This window comes from Lissotriton helveticus, chromosome 2_2, assembly GCF_964261635.1.
Source record: "Lissotriton helveticus chromosome 2_2, aLisHel1.1, whole genome shotgun sequence".
Taxonomy (NCBI): domain Eukaryota; kingdom Metazoa; phylum Chordata; class Amphibia; order Caudata; family Salamandridae; genus Lissotriton; species Lissotriton helveticus.
The window spans coordinates 142,576,463-142,597,010 of NC_136060.1; the positions used below are offsets into that span (position 1 = coordinate 142,576,463).

Below are 20,548 nucleotides of genomic sequence, written 5' to 3' on the forward strand. Positions count from 1 at the left end.
GCTGTTTCTCCATCTGGGTGTGGAATACAGTTGGGTTGGAGAAACCTAAGTGTGCATGTCTTGTATCAGTCCGTACCACTCGGTTTCCCAGTGTCAATCAGGATGGCCAGCCCGCCTTTGAATCGGCATACTGGACATAACAAGGAAAAATAAAAATTATAACATGATTTATTAGCATTTTATTTTTCCTTTATTCACTGCTCAGAAATCAGTGGGGCGGCTGTCCTCTGTCTTAACGGAGGAGCCGCAGGATGTTGAACCAACTCTGAGACACGAATCTGGTTCACAGTCTGCAGTTACATCCTCTCCCAGAGGAGAGGGTTAGTTTACTTTTCGGCATGCACCCCTTCCCCTTCTCTTTTTTGCAAGTTTATATGGCTCCGTTTTGATGCTGCTGAACTTCACCATATTTTCTGAAGAACTCTCATTGCAACTGGGGGGTGGGGGTGGGGGGACACCCACCCAGCCACCATGCCTTGCGTTGGGGTTTGGGGAATTGCTCTTCAAACTGATGATAAACACTGCTAATTGAAACAAAAAAGACCTGCTGCCCAGTTGTAAAATATAAATTGTGTGGCTGTACTTACCCTTGAAAGGGCCGTGCCTATAAGTTCTGGACCTATTCACGAGATCCAATCCAATGGTTCTTTTCAGCAGCATGTAAGCGTAGAGAAAATTATTTATTTCTACCAATCAATTAAACAAGAATTCTCTTGGACACAAAGTAACAACCGACAACTACGTAAGGTTAGTTGATTTATTCCAAAGCCAAAAATAACTGAACATAAAGACTCCTCAAGACAAGAGTGTAAAACGACAGCAAAATTAGCATAAAGTCAAATCTGCGTATGCAACTAAGACGATGTAGCATAAACTATACAATTAATTCAAGAAGTAAAATGCAGAGGATCAGAAAGCATGAGTCCAAGTTTCCCTGAATGGAGGATGGATGAATAGACAGAATGAATCTATCCCTACACTAACTCTAAAGGGACATCCCTACTAAAGCATCTTCGAAAAATGAATAAAAGGTGTCAGCATGTGGAGTCTTCCTACGAAGTCTCTCCACCATCAATGGGTCCGATAGTATAAAGCTATAGAGACAGAGCTTGGTCTCAGATGCTCTCTCTGCGAAGGCAGAAGAAGAAGAAGTGGGCATTTTCCCTACTCCTAACAATACATTATTCACAGGTATCCTCGCCAAGATCCATTGCGGGTCACGCCATTTGCTCTGGGTACAAACTTAAAGGTACTTTACCATGGGACAATGGTGTTCTTTCCTTGAAACAATTTGTCCTTGGTTCCCAGGCCTTCTCCTGCGTGAAGCACAAAGACCTTCCTTTATCGACTCAAGCCGCTGGATTGTAACTTCTTCTCTCCGTGCCTGACTATTACAGACATTCTTCTAACTAACAAATTGCTTCTTTCACCTGCTACATAAAACGTGAAAAAGAACAAATTCCACAGCACACATGTTAATTCTAAAGTGAAAGTTTCTAGGGAATTGCATTTCAGGCCTATGAAATTCAGCTAACACAAGAAAGCATCCTATAAGCTCTATGAATTTGCACATTCAATTGATGCATTTACCCACATGTAAAATGAGACGACTAATAAACACATTTAGAATATGAATAATTGTCAGTTCACAACACAAATTCTTCACGTTAATGTTTTCTGCTAGTTACATTCCTTTTCCATGTTAATTCTCTGTTTTACTTTTCAATGGCCTAAGCACATAACATTTCGGATTAATACATTTAAATTTTTTAATACCTAATGTTAATACAACATAAGAATATATGCGAGTGTGCTATACGAGTGTGATTAGAATGCACCCCTACAAATAAATCGCTATTTCCGCTAAATCATTTTTAACTCGTGTCTCTCTTGTGCCCATAATAAACAAGCACATTTCCCTGTCTCAGCGAAAGGAGGTCTGGTTGCAGCAATGCAATCATTGCTGATTTTATTGATGCATCACACTATTACACTGATTGTGTTCCGATTTCTGTAACAGGGATGGTCACAACAAAGGGCCATTCCAAACATTTATTTCTGTACTTGAGGGATATAGGCTTTGCCTTCATTGCCCGTATGTACAGGACATTCAACTTTTGACAATTTACTTTAGACATTTTCTTGATCATCTTTTTTAGTTTTTTTATTTGCATTTTAAATTGTTTTCATGTAGACATCAAAAACCCTTTTAGTCGTTTTAGATGTATTTGATCAATTTACCAATGGTTATAAACACAATCAAATTAATACAATTCAGACATGGCAAACGGGTTTGAACACAAATACATTGCGAACCAAAGAGTATTGTGAAATAAATAATGGGAAATAATTCAGTTTTTCGAAATTTCTAACAGTGTACAAGGCGAAAAACAGCAGCACTTCAGTTATACTAAATGTTAAGTTTTGTTTTTAAAATGCAGTGCCTGATCTAGCACTTTTGTTGGTTAACTCAGTAAAGAAGCAGACACACATACCCTTGGATAACGAGTAGCCCTTTCTCCATAATTTTAATAAGTAGCCATGCTGTGGAATGACCAAATGATCAGAAAATTGGGCTACATATTTCAGTGGAAGTGGACATTACACCTTTTTGTATGACTGAGAACGAAATATAACAAGCATTTACAATGCAACGGTTTCGCCTTTGGAAAAGTTTGAGCTATTGGCATTGTAAATGACAACATTTGTATTTATGTGTTGGTTTTGAAAACAGATAAATAAATGGCATTGTCCTTTACATTGCCAATAGCTCTAACTTTTCCAAAGGCGAAACCGTTGCATTGTAAATGCTTGTTCTTCCTTCCTTGGTTCTCCCCTCTCTCCCGTCATTCGGGGCGGGAGAGGACACGGACGGCGGGAGGGGGCGGGAGAGGACACGGACGGCGGGAAACGTGCACAGGACAGCGAGGGGGGGCGGGAATGGACAGACTTTCAGTGAAAGGGGAGGGAACGGGAAAAAACGTAACACTTACGCTGCTTGTTCAGTGTATTTAATAGGTGTTCAAATCTTTCCTACAAGGAACCACACCCTAAAATCGGAGCCACACCTACACCTGACTCATACTAATTATTGTAGCAGTGGCGATGTGTGTATGTAGGCAAGACTCGCAATGTGATTTGAACACAGGACGGCCATCTTAAACAGGATTCACTTTAAAGTGACATACGTTTGTGTCTTTTAATTATTATAGTAAAAAGTAACTGTTTCATCGAACTATGTAAGTTCATCTAACTAGAAAGGGAATACTTGAAATGTATTAATAGGGCGACTGTGTTGTGGTAGAATGAAAACACAACAAAACTGAAAGGAAATGTCCAACATTGCATCTTATCTCTTTTATTTTACGATTCGAACTCATTCTGTGCCCAGTAAAGTAGAAAATGATAAGTTCCAACATGGCCACCAGCTTCCCGTACTGTTGAGACCGGCTCGTCGTCGTCCTCCTCTCTATGTTTCTATTCCAGCGCCTCTTCCTCATTTCCCTGGCTGCTCACTGGCCAGGTCTCCTGACGTTGCTTCTGCCAGTTCCTTCTGCAGGCAGCAGCGCTGGCTCCGAGGGAAGGGCGGCCGCTGGAAACTAGGCACCGAGTTGACTATATATGGTAACAGCCTACGGAGAGTCGCGAGCCCGCCGCCTTCTTCCGGGTTTGAGGAGAAGCTTGGTAGCAGGCGCACCATCCACTGCCTGTCAGGAGCTACGGCTGACAGATCCTCCGCCGAACCCTAGCAGAGAGCAGTCACCGGGAAGATGCCATATGACATTAGTAAGTACCTCTGTCCATTGAATGGATTCAGTGTTAGCTCCTGTGATGGCAGTGGAGACTAACAGTGTGATGGCAGTGGAGACTAACAGTGGCTGCTTCGCTATAGAGCCGGTCATAAGCTGCATGGGCGTTTTGCAGCGATAGTCTGCGGCAGGCTGGGGCTACACCCACGTTCAAGGGTGTTTTTACTGGCATGTGAAACACGGAAATAGAAACTGACAATCTAGAAGCCCAGCTTTATCTTTACAGTAGTCTTAATCATAGAATCACAACGTATTTTCCAACTTGTTTTAATTTAACCGAGAGCAGATCTACAATACAAATCGAAATGAATGTTACATAAATGTGTGTTAACTTTTTATAGTGCTCTCTCAAACGGTGGTATATAGCTTGGCGGACGCTACAGGCGTTGCTCTAGGATCATTCTAATAAATAAAAAAACTGGAACAAACCTGCCTAACTATTATGTGTCTTGTATGCATAATTTGTTAGCGCTATAGGCCAGTATGCGGGAGGGGGGCGGGAGAGGACACGGACGGCGGGAGGGGGCGGGAGAGGACACGGACGGCGGGAGGGGGCGGGAGAGGACACGGACGGCGGGAGGGGGCGGGAGAGGACACGGACGGTGGGAAACGTGCACAGGACAGCGAGGGGGGGCGGAAAGGCACACGGAGGGGGCGGGAATGGACAGACTTTCAGTGAAAGGGGAGGGAACGGGAAAAAACGTAACTCCGCCCTGGGAAAAAATCTCGGGAACGCCCCCGAATCTGGTCCGGCCTTGACGGACAGATCCGGCACTCAATGGCTAGCCTCCATTTATGGAGCTAGCCAATGAGAGCCGGGGGACGTCCCCGAAGTCCTTATGGTCAACATAGGATTTCACCTGCGCCGAAAAGCTGCGCAGAGCGCAGCCTTCGGCAGGCGAAACCCAAAAAGCATATTGGGTGTATACCAAGACCAAGTATTGAACTGCTCTAATGTATAAAATACATGTTATTGCTTCAGTAACAACCATCCAACACCACTAACTGTTGCACAATATTTAGCTTTTTGCTTGAGAACACACACCTCCTAAACTGCACAAAATGTATACAAAAGTCAATTTACTGTTTCACTAGTAACACCTCAACTGAGCACCCACTGAAATAATTGTACATGAAATATAGTTTAATACTGCAGTGGCAGCTACCTCCTCTGTATAAACTGCACACATGGCAGCAAAATGAATATTATTTTTTTTCACTGGCACCCAACACCTCATCATAAACCGCACTAATCGCACCAAAATGTAATTTCTTAGTTGACTGACGTCTTCGCCTAATAATAAACTGCACGAATTTAAGCAAAATATTTAGTTTTTTTGTTTTCACTAACTAATATATAACAATTACGTGCACGAATTGTTTATATGTTTCATTGCCAACCAAAATGTGAGAATCAGAATACCAGCAGCTAAATGTGTCAGGACATGTCAGGGCCTTTTCAGTGCACACAGAGAGGTAGGAAGACCTGTCCTGTTTCTTGGTTAGGATTCTTGAGTTGTATTTTACACACTCTTACTGCCTCTCAGCACCAAGATACTGTCGAAATACCCTGATAGCAACCATAACCTGCACCCACTGTAACCAAATAGAGTGTATTGTTCCACTGACAACTGTCACCGAAAAGTGAATGGCACAAACCAGAACAAAGCCGATAATGTACTATTTCACTGACGACCATTTCACAGGGTGCACTGTTTGAAACAACAAAGCAACATATATTCCTTAGTGTTTCACTAGAAACACCTAATAAAATGAACGGATTTGAGTAAAAATATAGTTTATATTTTAAGATAAAACGAGGCCCGAAATCAAACTTCACAAATTGGAAGAAACCCTGTGGATTACCGTTTCATGGACAGCCATCGTCTGCTTTTAATTAAACTGCACTTTTTAAAAATTAATTTAGGGACACTATCTTGGGCTATTTTTAATGCTCTTACTGCTAAAAACCAGATAAATTGTACTGACTTTTATTTCAGCGATAGCTAAAAGCAGGAAATACTAATTTACGTAAACATGTGTTGTATTTAATAACGTTCGATGTACATGTGTTTTTTTATTTCGCTCAAAGTCATATAATGTAATAAACTTGGCTAAACAGAAATGCGTGGTCTGCTATTTCAGTGTCCACTAAGAACAATAAATTGCCCTTATTCTGATATACATACTTTATTCTTTCACGAATATCCGGTGTCTGAATAACTGCAGTTACGCAAGAAAATGTACATACAATATGTATTGATTGCCATGCAACAGATGCGAAAGAACTTCGGCTTTTCTAAGAGAATCGCATTCACATTCATTTCCAGAAAATGTCAGAGTGACATTGCTTTCTTACACCAGATCCACTGATAAAGGTTGCCCCGGAACAAAAGCCCAAAGTAAAAGCAATTGAGTTCCAGAAAAGTCTTGTAATATGTGTGGCGGTCGCAAAGTTTCAATGTTTGAATTTGTCCGGAGCGTGTAGCACGGGCGAGAATAGAAAGGCGCCTGGGAGGGCAGATGGGAGATCAAAGGCATGCCTCCCTGCACATAAATCGCCGGCACTTAAGCGAGTTGTAGTGCACATAATTTATACTTGATGAAATTCAGGAATCGCGGCGCAACCCCTGTTGTTACCTCCGTGGCGTCTGACGACATGTGCCAGTGTGTGGGGAGGCTTCTCCAAGCACATATTAACCGAGGCGCTGTTTGCATGTCAAGCGCAGTGTCGTGGTGTGCACTTGTCAAACTTCACATGGGATTCAGAAACCCTCAGCCCAGAGGAAAGCTCTCCGGACGCGATGTGATTACGGGAATCATTCTGAGAGTTGCAATGAAATACGCCGAGTGCGCGCGCATGTGTGTTCCCGTGGACGTTTTGGTGGCCCATAACTTCCATTATTAAAACATCCCCCTTGACAGACAGACGGACATAAACACCATGCACACATACACATGGCATGTCCACACACATCATGTCCACACACAGCTATAATCACACACGCGAAACACACATACCATATAAAAACACAGACCCCACACATACCATGCACAAACACACACACTGCGCACACACATATCCCATGTACACACCATGCACACACCACGCAAACACGACCATTTCATACACACACCGCACACACATACACACAGACACACCCCACATCACGCACTCACATACCGTGTATACAGCCTCCATGTGAACCCACGCATCTGCCTTGCTCGTCAGTTTCTTACCATGAGCTGTAATGGGATTTGGCAAAAGCGCCCCGTTCTATCTTCCAGACAGATGCAGCTGCCCCAGTCATGTCCATGAGAAGGATAAAAGCCCTCACCTGCGAAGGATGACTTCCAGAAGTGCGCGCCCTGAGGCTGCTCCTTGGCGCAGTACACGCCGCCGCTCCAGCCGTTCGCCAGGGTCCACGACTGGTAGCCGTCCATGGGGATGTATGCCTCGTGCCTGGGCTCGCCCGGCCCGAAGCCGGACACCACGTCGATGTACCCGGGCATGGGCTGGTAGGGCCCGGGGTACCCCGGGAAGTAGGAGACTTCCTTGGCCCGCGAGGATCCCTCGCTGCCCTGCGCGCTCGCCCCGCTGCCCAAGGCGGGCACGTCCATGTACTTCTCCACCGGGAAGGCGCCATGAGGCGAGGGCTTCAGGGCGCTTTGCTGCACCCCCACCCCGTGCGACATGCGGCAGCTGTAGTATCCGTTCCCAAAGTGGTAGCCATAGCCCAGGGAGGGCGCGCCGGCCCCATCCTTGCCGGAGTCCAAGCGTGCAGCGCCGGACGACCTCCCCGGGCCGGAGAAGGCGAAGCCAGATGTTGCTCGGCCAGCGGTGGGCCCGAAGACGTTGGGGGAGGCGAGGAAGCCCCGGGCCTGGCTGCTGGAAGAGGTGCCCTCCGCTCGGAGCCCGTCCATGTCCCTCTCAGGGGCCTGCGCACGGCTCTCTCCTCCACCCCCGGCCAGGCATGGCAGAGCCAGGCATCCCCCCAAGCAGGTTAGGTCACCGCGGTGCGGTGATAAAAACTAACCTCCAGCCAGAGGGAGGGAGAGGGGAGTGGGAGGAATGTGTGCGCAGCGTGCCAAGTGCAAGGCCATTGGCCGTCTGAGGCAACGTGGTCCTGGAGCGCTTGGGAATCTCTGCCCTCAACCCCCAACACAAGGTGATCTGGGCCCACTCCCCTGCGCACAGGCCCTCCTGCAAGAGGAGTCTGCCCCCAACCCACTATCCAACACTGAGGCCTCCAGCACTCTGCCCCCCCCCCCTCGCCCCCAACCACCACCCGCCATCACAAGGAGGGCTCTTGCCTCCAGCACAAGGACTACCCACATCCGGCATATACTTCTGACGATTTTATCAGATTTCAGAGCCTATTTTCCCTTCACTGTAAGGTACGAACCCTTGCACGAGCTACAGATACATCTACGTGTTTCCCATCAACTCACTTTCTACACGGACGGCGGGAGAGGACACGGACGGCGGGAGGAGGGCGGGAGAAGACACGGACGGCGGGAGGGGGCGGGAGAAGACACGGACGGCGGGAGGAGGGCGGGAGAAGACACGGACGGCGGGAGGAGGGCGGGAGAAGACACGGACGGCGGGAGGGGGCGGGAGAAGACATGGAGGGCGGGAGAAGACACGGACGGCGGGAGGAGGGCGGGAGAAGACACGGACGACGGGAGGGGGCGGGAGAGGACACGGACGGCGGGAAACGTGCACAGGACAGCGAGGGGGGGCGGAAAGGCACACAGAGGGGGCGGGAATGGACAGCGCATCTGAAATCACTTTCAGTGAAAGGGGAGGGAATGGAAAAAACGTAACTCCGCCCAGGGAAAAAATCTCGGGAACGCCCCCGAATCTGGTCCGGCCTTGACGGACAGATCCGGCACTCAATGGCTAGCCTCCATTTATGGAGCTAGCCAATGAGAGCCGGGGGACGTCCCCGAAGTCCTTATGGTCAACATAGGATTTCACCTGCGCCGAAAAGCTGCGCAGAGCGCAGCCTTCGGCAGGCGAAACCCAAAAATGTGTTCTAATTTTCCCTACACAATTTGTGAATGACTACAACTGGGATTATTTATTTTTGTGCATGAAAATAGTCAAGGGAGGTTTTGGCGACCGCAGTTTTTATTTTTTTTATTCTTTTAATGTCTTGTGTTTAGTACCATTACCATAAAATCTGAATGTTCTTTTATATGCTTAAAAAAATCAGAAATCCTCAAACCTAGCACTAAGACAGTTTCTGCACACATGGGGCCACATTACACAATAAGCGCATTTTCATTTTTTACCGGCCGCAATTTTAGAGAGGTGTACCCGACGTAAACAATGAAAATATGCCCCATTATGATTAATGCGCTGCCTTCAGGGCAGCTGCGAACTTACTCTGCCTCCAGGGTAGCGCAGTCAGTTGAAAAATGGAACGGCTGCTTTATAGCCGCTCTGTGTTTTCACAGTGCAGGCGGCAACGTGCCCGCACTTCTGAAGGGGATTAGATATCCACTTGCAGGCGGATGCAGTAAGTGACTGCACCTGCCTGCAAGGGGATGTCTGGGAGGGTCCATGGGGCCCGCTTCCCCCCCCCCCGCCAGAGGGCTGCTATCAGGGGGCGAACTGACAGTGCACCACTATTTAGGTGGGGCCCTATCACTGCACCTCCTGAGGGCTTCTTTGCCTCTACACCTGTGTCTGTAATAAGATTCCCTCATTTGCATGGGACATGCCCCCAAAATGAGCAAATGCTCCTTGTTGATAGCGCTGGCACTTTAAGTGCGCCAGCGCTATCAGTACTACAAAAGGGGCAGCACAAGAGTCTGTCATCGCTACTGTAATACTAAAGTGCCCCGGTGCGCGCAAAGTGGCCGCAAACACCTTTTGCTTCCCCGGAGCACTTTCTGTACTATGGCCTATGGGACAAAATCAATGTAAGAATATATTCTGAGCTACGTCCATAGCATATGTCAAATTACATAGGTGTGATCATATTTGATGGCTACACTAGTGAAGTGAGTAGGTATTGTTTTTTGCCACAGCACAAAAACTTGACTTGCATGTTCTCAGCCACCCTTCCCCTCCCGCTAACTGTTGTTTTCAAGCAACCACCCCACACCCACCACCAGGCTGATGTTGAGCATTTAGATTGCCTCACCACCCCCCTCCCCCAGCACCTTTTCTTTACATGTCGCACTGCAGTGCGGACCGCTGTGCAACATGGATAAAAGGAAAAAAGTGCTAGGACGTGGTATAGGCTGGCTGCATCATAGTGCTTTTTTTAACTTGTAGAGCAACATATAAAAAAAAATTGGCAAGGACAGTAGAATTGGCTTTTTCAATGCTTGTTATAAAATACTTGTATTGACTGTAAATGCCAAACATCAGCTTCTCATTTTTAGAACTAAAAACGTGATGAATGCAGTTGTTGAATTATACAGCTGAATGTAATGACAAAATGAGTAAAAAAGATGGAATGGAATTCGGACCACAGTAATTAGGAGCTGTTGAAATCAATTCAAGTGTTGCTGTACCTGTGCGAACCCCTGGTTTCTTTAACCCACTGCATGTTCCCAAATACATAAAGAGGCTCTCAAAATATTTTTAGAGTAACATTTATAAAATACAAAAACATATTAGAACATTGGTACAACCGACTAATTGTCACTCCTGTGCGCGAATCTGCTGTGATAACTGATGACGCTAAAGTCACATTTGACATAATTACTGAACTGAAACTCGTTGATATTGTTCACAAATTAAAAACTGCATCATGGCATGTGGATGTTTATTCGACTATTATGTAGTTGTTTAAAACTTTATTTTCAATTGCTATTATTTTTGTTGATGCATAGTTGATACCAGCAGGGTTAGACTGGTACAGAATATAGACCAGAGCATCAAAATAAGTGTCCCCATTAGTTAATGAGATAGCTAAAAAAAAAGGCCCATATTTGCAAACTGGGGCATTTTATAACTCGTAAAGATAAGCTGTCTAAGTGTTTTGCAAGGTATGGACGACTGCATGGATTTGAGCCTGCTGCAGGCAATGCTTGTTTAATATCAGGGAAATCAACCAAAAAAACAGCTCAGCAGATCATAAAACAGGCCCACAAAAAGGCACAAAAAAAGGCTCACACACAATAATTTTGAGCATCACCTACCCCATGAAAATTCAGCGAGAGAAACCTGTACGCTTATAACACCCTCAACAGTATGTTCTTGCTGGATGATCGGAAACCGAGGAGGCGGTGACAGAGTGAACAAAAGAACAAAGTGCAAGTGTGGGCCAAATGATGGTTGAGTTACTCTGGGCTACATGGCAAAGTTGTACCAACTTGCCTAGATATACATCAGAATGGTGCCAAGCTATATGCTGTATACAGCACGGAACATGCTTGTATCATTGGTTGCTCTACGCACATGTTCAACATTTATATCACCCCTGCTTTATCAAGGGTCACAATGTCACACCTATGCAGACAATACATAGGTGTTCCTTAAGCTAAAGATAAGCTTTTCAATTACCTACTCCATCAGTATGTTGATAAACATCAAGGCAAATGACCTGAACCTGAACTAAACATTCATCTCATCTTTCAATCCTCCACACATCCATTTCAGGAAACACCATAAGTGGAACTACACTGTAAGCATTTCACTTGTTTCATTGCTGCTAAAGAAGAAATTATATTTATCAGTTCACAGTAACTTTGCAGTGATATGCCTCTTGTTTGTATAGAAATACCAATGGAGTACGCTGCCTACCAGTATCCATCACCTGAGGCTCTTTCCCCCAGAGATCATAGCCACACTGGATAAAAAAGAAAAAGAAAACAAATGGGAACAACAATCATAAACATCTCCCATAAACTGTGGAGATCCTCATCCAGTAGGACCTTAGAAACCTTATCATGTGCTCTTCCCAGTGAACCACTCTCTCTTCTTTCCACCTCTTCAAATCACACTGATCTGTGATCTGCTATGCTGCTTGTAACAAACTCGTAGCTGATGTATACTTGGGCCACTGAGGATGGCTTTTATGTGCCTTTTTGAGTCATTAACTTGGAGGTAGGTGATAACAGGCCCATTGAGCTTGTGTACCAGCCTTTTTACTAGTAGATAAATTCCCATTAAGTGCTGCTGACTCATCTGGTTATGGCTTTTCATCATCAAGGGCAGTGCTTGCCCTCATTATGATGCCTGAGCTACTATCAACTACAGCTAACATCTGATAATACAGTAAAAGAGGTAGTGTGGGCATGCTACTAGACCACCCCTTCAATGCAGAACTATCCTTCAGACTTTTTAATTTGACGACTCCTCAGGCAACAAGGACCTTGGATTATCACATCACATCCGTAGACAGGAAGGCTCTATACTTGAACTAGGGGTTTTTCTGACCTTTTGTTTAGACAGAACCGCTCTAACAAGGGTCTTAAAGGCAAATCAAATTAAAAAAACCTAATCCCAGCGAGCCTTACCAGCATGACTGAAGCAGGAGATTTAATTTGGGAAAATTATTTATTTACTGTTTACATGAACAATCTATAGCGCCTTCAGATCACACCAACACTTTGGTCTCCTCGTGTGGCAGACAAGCTCTCCAAACAAACACAAACCCTGAAAAAGACCTTTTAAGGCAAAACTGCAAAAATCTGGAATTCCATTCTTCCAACATTAAGAATCATTCCTTTTAGGATAGTTTTAAGAGTAACGCTTAATCAGGGCATTGGTGTGTGTTGTTTTCTGGTGGATGCCATTGAGATTCTGTAGGAAGGCCTCAACATCAATGTTTGGGTCAGGTAAGATTGACAAGGTTCAGTGGTTAGTATGGTTGATTCTTGAAATTCCTGAACCATCTGCTAATAGATAATATTACCTTTTATTGGTCTCGAGCAATTGTATTTGTGAAGATAAAGTCAACTACTATGATGTTGTGGTTGATCCAGTCGAAGTACAGTTGGGGTGGCAAGTGGCACTGGTTATGGATGTACAGTTGAGGGCCTGTTTGTTTCCCTTGCTACTGGTTGATTGTCTAATGAGCTGGGTGATATTGGAGCAGCTTGCAGGTTGAGGAAATCATTCTTTAAGGTCTTTACAGATTTCATACATCGGACGTTGAAATCAGTCAGGAGGATGTTGTATGCTGATCAATTGGAGGCTGTTGAGATGATGATTGTGCCTGTGTTGAATCATGAGTTGAATCCTGAATAAATGAAAAGTAGCATTTGCAGAGCCAGTTTATTCTGTGGGTTATAGTCCCCTCCGAGTGCTGTAATTGTCCTTACTGATGTAGTCTTTCCAAACCAACATGTGGGTGTTGGTTAGGTTTCTGTAATGAAGACAGCATTATTAGTGGTTTCCTAACTGGCTGCCTGCTTGACTTCTGAGTGTGCATTGATGAGCAGTAATCAGTGGATGTTGATGAAATTGTTCCCGTTGCCGGCAGGTGGTGTACTAGCACATGGGTTGTGTTTGTGTATATGCAAAATGTTTAGGGTTGTGACATTGTGGGGTCTGGGTGTGGTCGATGCATATGAAGGAGTGCTGTCGATCTATATATTGTATGAGATGAAAAAAGGAGGGGGTTCTGCGATTTTGATACTAACCAAGCCCTAGACTTTCGAAAGTATAGATGTCCTTGTCTTTATCTGCCATTTGCTGCATATGCCTGGGCGAGAATGACACCAGGAGGCTGAAACGAATGATTGCAAGGGTAGGCGTGGCCTCGGTAGTTCTGTTGTCTTGGGATTCGGAGATTACCAGAGGGTGTTGTGAAGTGGCATTGAGGAGTGGCATATCTCGTGATCTGGCTGCACTCCTTCCTAATGATGCTGCTGCAGATTGGTTTGGTGGACAGTGACCTGTTTTAATAAGGTGTTTTTTAAGGGGTTGTTATTCCCAGAAGGGTGAACTGGCTTCGGCATGTCTGCTGTCAAATGGTGGATTGGCCTTATGGAGCTGCTGGTATGCAGTGGTATCGAGGGATGTCAGGAGGTCAAGTGATCTTACTCCGAGTCTCTCCACTGAATTTTGTTGCGTTTGTGTTGCTGCTGTACCAATTGGTAGTAGTGTCATGACAAAACTGACGGGGATTGGTGTCCATTTTTGGTTGGAAAAAGGACTGTGGTTTCTGATATTTTTTGGTTCTATACCCTGTTGTTGGTATCTATTGAAAATAATGACCTACGTATGATATTACTTTGCATGCTATGGCTAAGAAAAACATGAACATCTTATAGTGTGTTTAGAGTCTTTACTATCACAAAACCATGTATATAAATCTGCATTCATTTTCAGCGGTCCTCAGTAACTTGCACATTTTTATCCAATGATATGGTAGCAAATGTATGTAAGTGTATATATGTGGTACCTGCGCAGTGAGAACCTAGCCAGCAAAGACCACCATAGGGTCAAAGGCAGAGATAAAGTCAACAAATATTTGAAGAGGTAGGTTCTTTCTGAAAGTAGAAGTGGGATGTTGCTGCACTGTGATGCAGTATTCCTTAAAGAGGTGCATCTTCAACTCTTTCCTGGATTAGAGAAGGGATGGGGCCATCCTGATGGATACAAGGATCTTACTCCAGGTCATGTGTAGCTAGATGGAGAAAGTTTATTTCCTTCTCTTTTCTTTTTTACACTTCTTTGCCTTCAGGTTGATGCTGGCCTGGCTGTGGGTGTAATGAGAGACACCTGGGGGATGATCTTGTCAAATAGACAGTTGTGATGTCTTTGTAAAAGATGCGGTTGATTTTAAAGATAATGTTAGCTGACAAAAAGGGCCCGTTGAATTCCATCATGCAATCTTTGTAAATGATGTAGCTGATGTTAAAGATGGTACGGGTTAAAAGAAGGACCAAGTGAAGTTCCATCAGGAAGGGGGGATATGGTCAGGTTTGGACATGGCATTCTGAAGCATATAGAATGCCCTTAAAGGGCCAAGAGTGGAGTCTGGGATACCACTAAGAAGGTTGCTGCTTTCATCTATATGCAGGAATAGGATGGCTTGAAGAGCAGCTCCAAAGACACTTTCTAGGAGGAACTGTTTCCTTTTCCATAGGTGAAAAAACTGATATTAGTGTGCTCCTTGAAGGTGAGGTTTGGGTCCCGGATGAATGCAAGTGACTTGGCATTGGGTGAAAGGTTTTGTTCAAAGCCATCAAGTTTCATGTAATTGAGACTAATTTAGACAAGTTCTCACTTGTTCTTGGCAAATACCAGCAATTCCGTGTTGGTATGGTTGAGCTTCATATTGGTCCATGTCTTGATGAGGTGCAGACAGTATTTAAGATGTTGGGTGTCTGGAGCAGAGGAGAATTTCAAGTAGAGTTGTATATCATTGGCATATTGATGAATTGTGATGCTCCTATGGGTGAGTAGAGCCACAAGGGCGATCTTGGGGTATTTCAAAGGTGAAAGGGTGAACAACTGGTGTCATTTGGATAGGCTGGTGGAGACCAGTGAAGGATGTTACCAGTAAATCTCATTCAAGACTTCTCAGTATGGATGATGGGGGGATGGTTGGCAGTGTAAGTGGTGTCTGAGAGGTCCATAAATATCAGCAGGCAGGGGTCATCTTCATCTGATGGGCACCATCTATGATGTGTAAGGTAGCTGTCTCTGTACTTATGCATCAGGCTGTGAAATGACGAGATGGGTGCATATTAATGTCTTCACTTACTCCTTTGCACCATAGGTCTTGGGAACAGATGAAGATAACATGGGGGATGGCTGTTCCAAGAAACTGGCCTCTGCCAAATACCTCCGCCTTTTGTTGCTAGTGCTGATTCCATGTATCTGCGCCCTCATTCTCCTGCTGGTGATCCTGCTCACATTTGTTGGTGAGTTAATCCTCTATGTTATGCATGCCTAAGTCTTGCTTTTCCTTAGATTCAAAGAACAGTTACATGAACATTGTTGTAACTAAACAGTAGATACAAGAGTGAGGGTAAGTTTTATTATTTATAGCGCTTTATTTTTATCATGTTAGTATTTCAAATTCTGCAATTGTAGACTATGACAAAAGGTGCATAATCTGTGTTAAGAGTTCATTTTATCAATTATAGTCTTGCCAATGACTTTCATATATCCGAATAGAACTTAAAATATTGTTCTAAAATGTGGGATTTCAGGTAGCATTCAGTATTTCCAGGAGCACAAAATTAGTTTAAAGTCTCTAACAGTTTCTTGATTCTTGATCATGGGTGAGTGAGTAGGAGTTATGTAATTTTTGGAAATCCTTAACAAGTTATATATTACAGTATTTACAACTAAGTGATCATACAAAAATAGCTCCTCAGCACCATATTGATGACAAGGGTACGCTCAAACTATTTTACCAAGAAGTCATAAAGTGTCCACTGCAGCCTGAAGATCCGAGCAGAGAAACAGCTGGAACACCACATTTCTTCTTTTTAAAATAAAGTTTTATACTGGGCAAACTGGACCTGAAGGTATTGGAGCGCTTTACATGAGTATCAGTTACATTACACAAGGACACAATAATTTGTTTGTGTTTGAAGGCATGGGGAGATTAAGTGATTTGGCCAGAATCACAAGATGTTGAGCAGATGCTAAGATTTGAACCTTGTTCCAAAGTTGTCATCTCTGGCCACAGTGCCACGTCCTTTCTTTGTTTACAGAAACCTTACTTTGACACCTAAACATCAGTTTCAGTGACATTTTTCATTTGAATCTCTATGCTCAGGTATTTTTAGGTCGTAGCCTACCAGACATCACAGCTGTCTGGTTGTGAAAGACTACTTGTGGATATTCTGAAAGCTTTTCCTGGGAATGCATTCAGCCCATTGCTGGCCTTTGGCTTTGTGGCTTGTAACTCGCGTTTGTTGCTTTCTATTTGCTGGGTTTATTTGTTTGAGTCCTTGCAGCATGCCTTTGTCCCTCCCATGGGGCATAACCTGTTTATCACCTCTTTGATTGTCTCCTTGTATTCTTTTTTTATGGGTGCTCGCTTTCTGTGAACTCTTTTTTTTCTTCTTTTTCGTGAGACGCTCCACAAGAGTAGATGTGTTTTCAGTTATCTCCCATGTATGATAGTTCAGGAAGCAGTAAAGTGCTTTATTTGTATGAAAAGGTTTCCTGCCCCCTGTTTTTCTTCTTGACTGATTCTACTTATCTTTGCCAGACTCAGGCTTGTGGGGAACAATTTTCTGAGCTCCTTTCTTTTGAGCAGTGCTCTTTTCTAATTTCGTTTTTTCTTGTCACGTTTGCTGTGCATTCAAAGAGAGAGGTCAAATGTAAGGCTCTGTTTACCAGGGATGTTGTTGTTTACTTTTCTTTCTCTTTCTGCAAAGTGAGAGGATTTATATGACAATCTTGCTGGGTATTGGGTGGTTGAAAGAAAAAACGGTGGTATGTTATTTGTTTCTAGCACACTACAAAATGTAAATGCCTGTAAATGAACTATACAAATATTTTAGAAGATATCAGAATTAGGAAAGGACAAATTTAGAACATTTGTTTTGTAATTTTGAAGTATGGTGGAAGCAAATATGTTAATAGGATCAAAAGAAATCAATGCACTAGGTGATGCCAATTTCCACATATTATTGTTTGTGCACTTTATAATTTTATCAGTAAAACGCTTTGTCTGTGCAGATGTAATGGTCATTTCAATTGATATTGTGTTCGCTGTAATGGCAGTGAGCGACCACACCATGCATATTCCACTCTACGCCACTCTATGGCATTCACGGCGTATTCACTCTACTCCACTCTATGCCACTTCACTCTGACACTCTACACCACTTCACTCTGACTTCACTCTACACCACTCTACTATGTGCCACTCTACATCACTCCATGACTCTCTACCCCACAATATACCACCACTCTGACCCTCAACTCCACTGTACACCACTCAACTCCACGACACTTCACTCCATGCCACTCCACTCTATGACACTCTACTCTGTGACACTCTACTCCACTTTACGCCACTTGACTCTACAATAGTCTACTCCATTGTATGCCACTCCTATCTATTACCCTCTAACCCAGTAAGCACCACTCCACGACACTACTCTACTCTAGTCCACACTACACAACTTTATGCCACACTACTCCACTCTGACACTCTACTCCATGCCACTCTATACCCCTCCACTGTACACTACTCTATCCCACTTCACTCTGCACCTCCCTATTATTTGCCACTCCACTCTATGACACTACTCCCCTCTATAACACTTCTCCACTCTCCGACTCTCCACTCTATGACATGTTATGTTAATAAATTCATAGGAGCGCTTGAATGCCCATAGGCATCTTGGCGCTAGCTTCACTGCTATCAAAAGTAGTCCGTAATAAATAGAAAGACTATAGCTCAATCTGCATTGAACATCCAAGTTTTCAAAGTTTCCTAAACATTAGTAGATTGGGCATGGCTCTAATTTGCAGGGGGAGAAAGTCCCATGCCTTAGCCGCTCCAATTATTAAACTTGTTAAACCCCAGGAAGATCTTTTAAACCTGGACACTACCGCATATTCAGCTGTCATGGACCATAGTGTCCTACCTGGGAAATACCAGCAAAAACTGTTTTTGAGAAATCCTGGCCCTTGGACGTGTAGCGCTTTGTAGGCTGTACATAGGGCTTTGAAAGTGACTCTCCGTCTAACTCGTAGCATGTGTAACTTCCTGATACATTTCGATACTGATTGCTATTTTGGAATCTTTAATAGCAGTCGTGCTGCAGCATTTTGAAGAATTTGCAGTCAGTTCATTAAACGCTCGTGAAGGTTTATATGCAACCCATTACAGTAATCTATTTTTTAAAATATTAGCGAACATTTTTTGTAGATCAGAGGGAATAAAAGGGCAAGATTTTTTTAATTGTCCTTAATGCATGGAATAAGGAGGAGGTCCACCCCCCCTTTACTCCACTCTGTGCCCCTCCAAAACCTGCTACTCCACTCTGACACTCCACTCAACTCTGACGCTCCACTGTACTCCACTCCACTCCACTCCACTCCACACCACTCCACTCCACTCTGGCACTTCACGGAACTCCACTCTGACACTCCACAGCACTCCACTCTACAACACAATTTACCACTCCACGTCACTCGGCAATGACACTTTGCTCCACTCTATGACAGTCCACTGAACAACAATCTACTCTGTGCCACATCGCTCTATGCCACTGCACTCTATGCAACGCCACTCTTTGGCATGCCACTCTGCAGCACTCTACTTCACTCTGCATCACTCTACTCTGCGCCAACGACCAAATACTCTGTTCTGCGTCACTCTCCTCTAGGACACTGCCATTTATGACACTTCATGACAATCCACTCCACTGTATGCCACTCCACTCTGCGACACTCTGCTCTGCCCCACGCTGCTCTACGCCACGCTGCTCTGTGACACTCTGCTCCGTGACACTCCACTCTACACCACTCACTATAGACCACTTTACACCACTCCACACTACTGCACTCTACTCTGCGCTCTGACATTTTGCTTTGCTCTACTCCACGCCACTTTTCTCCACTGTTCGCCACTCCACTCTAAGCCACTCCACATATGAACGAGTAGAAGAGTATTTGCACTTTGGCTGAAACTGTTAGATTATATTATAGCATCAATGATTTTCTCCCTGCATGTTTTTCACTAGGTAAGTCCCGGTGAAATTCTTTTGGGCAAAATACTGCAATTAGTTTCCCCTTCCGAAGTGTGCCGAACTCAGAATGATGTAATAATACTACATTTGTTAAAAACTGGACCACTGGATAAATCTTAATGGGCAGTTTAGCTTGGCTGGAGTATAAGTGAAATAATTAGTTTAAAGAACTCAGCAAGTACAACTATAAAATGAAAATAGACCTTATTTTTGCAAAAACTAGGGTACTAGCACTGTGAATGTGATTGCTAAACATAGGGAAGTTTTTACCACCAGAAATAGAAAAACATATTCTAGTATAACTCCGTTCCAGTTTTTACATGTGCACTATGGCATTTTGCAACAGTGTTTCTCATGCATGACCCCTGCAGACTTTAAAGCATGTAAAAGGTTTCAGACTGGTTTTTACGCCCTTTTGGTTTCACTATGCCCTTGCTCACTTACTCTCTCTCTCTGGGCATGTCAAGTATTAACCTAACATTTTCTTTTGGTGACCATCTTTGACCGCAATACTTCATCTCACTCACCCTACTTGGCTATGGTTTATAGAAACCCAGTCAGATTGAAAGTCGGCGTATTTTCACCAAATGACCAATACACAGATACTTTAGTTGCCTCTCAGAAATCCACCTCCACAGGGATATAGAGGGTCATATGTTAACCAGAAGCAACCTGTACCCTGAATATCCTGAATCGGTAAACTGTGAATTGTAAGCAAGAATTGAAAATTCTTAACCTTTAAAAAAACAAGCATTGGCAATGCCAATAGGTCTTGCATTTGTGAGAGTTAGACCTATTGATGTTGTAAATGACAATGTCTTTTACCTATGTGTTTTGGTTTGGAGTGGAGTGGATGTATGTGGTTTTGGAGTGGAATCATGTGGGTTGGATTGGAATTGTTAGTTGTGTAATTGTGTGGTGTGTAATTGTGTGTTGTGGAGTGGATTTGTGTAGTGGAATTATGTGGCATGGTGGACAGATAGAGGTTGAGAGCTGACAGAATAGATAGACAGGAAGTTAGAGAAGGGTAGGTAGTTTGTGCACGAAGTGTTGAATTAACTCCCAACAGAGGAACAGAAAGAGTGTGTGAGAAAGAG

General features: G+C 44.0%; 1 protein-coding gene and 1 pseudogene across 3 annotated transcripts in view; one reads left to right on the plus strand and one right to left on the minus strand.

Moving 5' to 3' along the window:
• CORIN (corin, serine peptidase) overlaps nt 1-20,548 on the plus strand; it is a 1,859,037-nt gene that overhangs the window by 142,688 nt on the left and 1,695,801 nt on the right. For all 3 annotated transcript variants that reach the window (XM_078678226.1, XM_078678228.1, XM_078678227.1), the window contains exon 2: nt 15,506-15,650. In XM_078678226.1, the coding sequence (XP_078534352.1) occupies nt 15,506-15,650 (145 nt within the window). The remainder of the gene's footprint in view (nt 1-15,505; nt 15,651-20,548) is intronic.
• On the minus strand, nt 7,012-7,733 carry LOC144821766 (homeobox protein Hox-D13 pseudogene; annotated as a pseudogene).